At 40.7% G+C, this 6,339-nt stretch overlaps 1 protein-coding gene across 1 annotated transcript; it reads left to right on the top strand.

The window, feature by feature from the left end:
* The first annotated feature begins 59 nt into the window (after nucleotides 1–59).
* On the top strand, nucleotides 60–4,901 carry LOC113500037 (pyruvate dehydrogenase phosphatase regulatory subunit, mitochondrial). The gene is made up of 9 exons (XM_026880690.1): nucleotides 60–360; nucleotides 768–917; nucleotides 1,198–1,358; nucleotides 1,696–1,844; nucleotides 2,126–2,423; nucleotides 2,787–2,966; nucleotides 3,279–3,479; nucleotides 3,731–3,837; nucleotides 4,139–4,901. Exons 1-9 carry the CDS (start codon nucleotides 168–170, stop codon nucleotides 4,266–4,268), a joined length of 1,569 nt encoding a protein of 522 aa, XP_026736491.1. The 5' UTR covers nucleotides 60–167; the 3' UTR covers nucleotides 4,269–4,901.
* The last annotated feature ends 1,438 nt before the right edge of the window (nucleotides 4,902–6,339 follow it).

Below are 6,339 nucleotides of genomic sequence, written 5' to 3'. Positions count from 1 at the left end.
ATTCCAGTAATTGTCTTAGTATGTCTCTCTTTGTGGTCAGACAATGACTGCACTGAAATTACATTCCATTTCGACAAGTGACGTAACTTTAACTATTCAAATTAACTACTCAAAACGTTATTGCTCGGAGAAATGTAACTGGTCACCCACAGAACAATAACTTACAGATGTTCAACTACCACGTGGCTGCCGGCATGAAGACTGTCGGTATATCGGCGGCGGGCGGCGTGGCCGAGGCGACGGTCGAAGAGATCGTGGACGGATACTCCAAGTACGACATGTACGAGCTCGGGCTGAACCGCTTCCTCGGCCTCCACAACAATAAGAGGTTCCTCAGGGATCGGGTCAAGGAAGTACCCGGTTAGTACTCTATGTTGATCTTCGTTTCAATTGCATTTCGTCCTAAACAGCTTTTAAGAAAATTTTGTTAATTTAGATATTTTTCTTGGTGCCCAAAAGACGCTTCAACGCGATATTACTTCGCGAGTTGCTTCTTGAAAGTTTATGATAAATGGTTATCATATGATGGTTAGAACTAGTTCCATATCAAGTCTATTGAAACTTTTTTGGGAACATTTACGTTCTAGGATCGAAATTTAGATCCACATCTTCTTCAACGATTATTTATGTCTGCACTAAAATGAATGGTTCCACACGAGACTGCAGATCAGATGCCCTAATAACTAACGACCGTCGTTTTTGAAGTGATCAGGTATCTCGTAGCTAGATGTCTATCATACAATTTACGAGATACATGTTTATCGCAGGCGTGCACTACGGTCTCCCGTACCCGTTCCACGAGTTCGAGACGGGCCGCAACCTGCGCCTGTCGCCCATCTACCCGACGCTGAGGGACAACGGCGCCGTGTTCGGACAGGTCATGGGCTACGAAAGGCCCACCTGGTTCGAAACCATCGGTCAGTATATACAGTTGTAATCAACTGAGATCTTTTGGTTTCTGAATGTTAGGAATATGAGTATTGAAATATTTTTTATATCTTCTAGTTAGAATTGTATTGGTGAAACGATTCTAAAACCTTCACTACATTTTTCTGAAGAAACGAAACTTAACCATCCTGCTGTTGCATTAGCCTTTCCGACTTTCACTCGATTTCATACACGTTACTTATGATTTTGAAGTCTTTTCTTTTAGTAAGTGTCCTAAATTCTGAAGCACACCACTTTGCCCTTGGACAGGAGAAAACGAGCCGTCAGACAAGCCGCGCCCGTTCAAGATAGCGTCGACGAAGACGTTCGGCAAGCCGCACTGGTTCGACACCGTGCAGCGCGAGTACTGGGCGTGTCGCGAGCGAGTCGGACTTGCCGACTATTCGTCCTTCGCTAAGATGGACTTACAGGTGATCCACACTGACTGCTCGGATGAGAGATTATCATGCAAAAGACTGTGGCGTTTTTACAGCATTTTTTCGTGACAACCAATTGAAAAAAAAAAACAATGAGGTTATTTAGCATCAGCATAATTGGCAGGATTATTTTTTTTATTACTGAGACCGAAATATTGTCTTGGTATATGAATATACAATACAATTACGTGAGTCTCAAAATCTTAGACGACTTAAAAAGTATGGAGAAAAATCTTGCTATCCTGCCTGGCACCTACCACGTTTCCGAAATACGCTTCACTTGTAAATTCTGCGCATATTGTGGTATAACGTGGCTTTCCTCGGTCCCCAGTCTCAAGGCCGCGAGGTAGTGGACTTGCTCCAGTACCTGTGTTCCAACGACGTGGACGTGCCGGTGGGCAGCATCATCCACACGGGCATGCAGAACGAGCGCGGCGGCTACGAGAACGACTGCAGCCTCGCGCGTATCTCCGACTACCAGTGAGTCGCGCGAATATCGACCTTATTCCCACGTGTTATAGTGCTTGTTCCCCTGCTTAGCGGTAATAGCATACATGTACATGAAAAAAGAACCTTACAGTGTAGTATTACAGCCAATTTCTCATTGCGAAATATATTTTAATGCGAATGTCTTCCGAAATGCAAGAAATATTTTAGTTTCCATTTTAGACTGTTCAATTCGCTTCTTAAAACATGCAAGTGTCTCTACACACTCCGTAGCGATGAATCCACCTTTATACAACAGTGCACATTTGTTACAGCTACATGATGATAGCGCCGACTATCCAGCAGACTCGCTGCAAGGCGTGGCTGAAGCGCCACCTGCCGTCCAACGGCTCCGTGTCGCTGTCTGACGTCACTTCCATGTACACCGCCATCTGCATCATGGGCCCCTTTACCAGGAACCTGCTGTCCGAGCTCACCGACACGGACCTCGCTCCCAAGAACTTCCCCTTCTTCACCTTCAAGGAGATCGACGTGGGGCTCGCTAACGGGGTCCGCGCTATGAACCTGACGCACACTGGGGAGCTGGGCTATGTGCTCTATATACCTAACGAGGTAAGGGCCTAGTCAACCATTGCCGTTATAAGTACTATGGTTGATACGCCGTATGATCATGTGCGTAACAGTTCTCATATACTTTGCTATGCAAATTTATTCAAAGTTATCAAAAATCTAGAGAACTAATTCGATATTTTTAAACAATCGAATATTTTTATCGGAAACTTAACTACGATTGTCAATTATTACATTTACACGCATATCATCATACGACGCATCAACTATAGTATCTGACTATGTAAAGTAAATGCCAGATGATTCATTTGTTATTCGCGATTCACGGCATATACCACACTGTCGGCATCCGCAATAAACTTTAGACGTTAAGACAAGAGACATAAAGTCGTGTTTCGCATGTAGTTCGCCCTGCACGTGTACACTCGGCTGATGACCGTCGGCGAGAAGTACGGCATCTCCCACGTCGGCTACTACGCGTCGCGCGCTCTCCGCGTCGAGAAGTTCTTCGCGTTCTGGGGGCAGGACCTCGACACCATAACCACGCCGCTCGAGTGTGGTCGCACCTGGAGAGTCAAGTTTGATGTGAGTCTATATTGGTTTTGTGGTTGTAGCTGCCTGAACCAGCGTGCATCGGTCACTAGTGATGGAAACTATGATGAATTTTTATCCCGACATTTTCTTGAACAGTTAAACCGAAACTGTCCCTTGATGTTTTGATGCAAGATATAATTAATATTTTTTTATTTAAATAATTGATCATATTTTACTTAATGTTAATGTTTGATTATTCATTTCTTTTTTTTACCTTTTTAAACCGCTATCTCACAATAAAGATCTTTGACTTAAAGTCTTTTATGAGATAAAAGACATACATGTGAGATATTTATCCTATAGAAAGACATCCCATTCATCGGTCGCGAGGCCCTGCTCCGGCAGCGTGAGGAGGGTATCCGCCGGCAGTACGTGCAGCTGCTCCTGACCGACCACGACCACGAGATGGACCTGTGGTCGTGGGGCGGCGAGCCCATCTACAGGGACGGCAACTACTGCGGGCAGACCACCACCACCAGCTACGGGTTCACCTTCAAGAAACAGGTGTGACCACACAATCTCACTGCCAGGATATAGACAGATGAAATATCCACAGATTATATATTTGCCGCTACAACAACAGATAGTAAAAATTTAGAACGAGGTCAAGCAACTGCAGTCTGATCTGCAACTGCTGAAAAATAAAGTTTTCGTTACCATAATTATACAGAATCCTCAGTCCCCCTTATCTGGGCCTCACATTACCGGTTTGTTAAGTTTGTAAGTATGTAGTTGTAAGACTAACGTTTGCGCAGGTGTGTCTCGGCTTCGTGGAGAACCTGGACGACGAAGGCGTCCCGCAGCGCATCACCGACGACTTCGTGCTCAACGGACACTACGAGATCGATATCGCCGGCATCAGGTCACACACTTACTGGCTTTATTATTCATGAATAGATACATTCTTCTATTTTGATACATATATAAATAGTCTTATAAATGCTTAGCACAGCATATCAACCATTGATGTTTTCAAGTTCGCCTCTGGGCGAGGATATCAGGGATCCAAGGTTTCGATTGCCTCCAAAAACCCAACAAAAATATGCATGAGCAACGACGTCTTTTAGGGGCGTAAACATTGTGACTTGGCTCTTACGTGTAGTCGATTAACTTACAAAGACTATCATTGTAAACCATTTATAAAATAATACAAATATCAACAGATACGCTGCCAAATTGAATCTCCACTCGCCGAACTTGCCGACGAAGTACCCGGACAAGGAGCGCGACGTGTACCAGGCGACGCGCAAGCTGCACGACCCGCAGTACCTGGGCCGCCACTACCAGCCCTAGGCAGCCGTAGCGCTACGGAGACTGTTGCCGTGTGGCAGAGTTACAACAATCTACGTCTTACTACGCGTCGCTACGACCCGTAGACCGTAGACCAAGACCGTGCCACTCGACTCCTGCAACAGCAACTGAAAGATGAATGGCTCATAAAATGAAATGGTTCACCTATTTCATTTTTTTTTAATGTTAAGCTAGCCTAAGTAGATGTTTTACAGGTATCGTAGGTCCTACGTCTGATAACTTATTTTAAATTCAGTTTCTGAAAGAACGAGTTGTAAACTTGAGTCATTTAGCTAAAACGGTAGCAATAACAACCAGTTATAGTACTTGAGTTGAAGGGTGATAGATAAAATACTGATTTGCTAACCTCCTCTTCAGAAACTGGGTCAAATATACTTGCCATTATATTCTAATTAATATCGTAACTCAAAATAGTCAATGTCGTTTTTGAGTATTCATAATTAATAGTTCTCATATCAATAACAAAAAAAAAACAGTGCATAACCGAATAGCTGTAAGTCTTAATTATTAGAATGAATTAATTCTAGATGGGATGTAATGTAGTATTATCTATTCATAACAAACTTCAAATATTTAATCATAGAAATTTAAAAACTTTTGAATTGAACAAGAAAATCGAAGTATAGTTTCCAGGTTTTCAAATTTGGACTTTATTCCAATGCCATAAGACTAGTAATTTATTAATAACATCGATTTTCTTACTACACTGGCTGATATTACAAACATTCTTTAAAAAACATTCAATAATAATTAAATTGTCTAATTGTAAGTGTACACAGAACGAACAGGTACTTTACTGTCGTGCTTTATTGAAATTAAATAAAAACTCTTTTGAGAGTACTAAATTTACTGGCCATCGTATAGGCCAAAAAATCTAATGTGATAAATTAGGTAAAGATTAAAAAAAATGTGATTTCTTCAGAGTACCATAGAGCCTGCTTGCTTCATTTTAACGAGGCGACTAGTTGATGATTTCGTCATACAATGACTATTAACACCGCGCGGGTCCGCCCTTCATCTTGTCAGACCCGCGGGATCGCTTTGAATAACTTCAGAAGACTCTTTCCTAAAGCAATTTTCACACAGCATCTTGAACCGCCGTGATAGGTGATACGTATCAGCCCCCCAAGACAATTTTTACAATCTTTAAAATGAAATGTATGAAAATGACATTTCGTTGAAATAACTTCAATCACGTGACTTACAACTGTTATCTATTGAAGTTAATTGACTTGGCTGTCTGGATATTAAAAAAAAATATCTGATACGTATACCGTTGCGGAGTATGGTGCCGTGTGTTAAACGCCTGACCGTAGTCAATCTTTTCATATAAATGAGTGTGGTCACAAAATTCAGGGTGTTTCGTGACGAAATTATAATTTATAGCTCGCAACAATTTCATATCTCTTCAATCAAACAAGTTCTAAGAAAAGCCACGATTGTTATAGAGTTTATTTGCTAATATGATTTAGATTTAACTGAACTGATATTATAAAGATGATTATTTATTTAAAAAAATGCACAGTTAAAAAAATAAAATGTAATTGTTTTAACGCGTTCTATTTGTATACATTTTTATGAATATATTTTTTTCTGATTTTTGTTTTTGATTTTGTCTGATTTCTTTTATGCTTTCTTATTATCTGTCTGTTCAAATTTAATATTAAGAAACACTCAATAATATGTTGAAACTAATTGATGTAGATACAGATGTAAGAGAAAATAAAAATGATCAAAACAATTGCTAGTTGCTGGTAGACCAAGTTATTCTGCAAAATGCGATGGATCTAGTTTTTTCTAAGTAAAAAGTCAGTAATAACCAAAACCCCTTGAAAAAGTTAAATTATATTATTTAGTAGCTGATAAACACAGGCAAATCGGTACAAATATTAATTCGGCAAAGAGTTTCGCAGTATCGTAGGCCAAAAAGAGATGCTAGATATAGCTATCTCGCTCTATCATTTTTTATAAAGGCTATAAAAATTACCGTGTTCTATGTTCATTAGTCGAATGTTCTGGAGAGCCTCTTATATAGGTAGTTTACTAGAATAAT

Source organism: Trichoplusia ni, chromosome 1, assembly GCF_003590095.1.
Source record: "Trichoplusia ni isolate ovarian cell line Hi5 chromosome 1, tn1, whole genome shotgun sequence".
Classification (NCBI taxonomy): Eukaryota; Metazoa; Arthropoda; class Insecta; order Lepidoptera; family Noctuidae; genus Trichoplusia; species Trichoplusia ni.
Note: the sequence above shows the minus strand (reverse complement) of the source record. Positions and strands in the feature narration are given on the sequence as shown.

Coding starts and splice junctions, on each gene's coding strand:
- LOC113500037 (XM_026880690.1), top strand. CDS start 168: ATGTTCAACTACCACGTGGCTGCCGGCATGAAGACTGTCGGTATATCG. Junction 2,967..3,278: donor CCTGGAGAGTCAAGTTTGAT/GTGAGTCTATAT, acceptor TTTATCCTATAG/AAAGACATCCCATTCATCGG. Junction 3,480..3,730: donor GGTTCACCTTCAAGAAACAG/GTGTGACCACAC, acceptor ACGTTTGCGCAG/GTGTGTCTCGGCTTCGTGGA.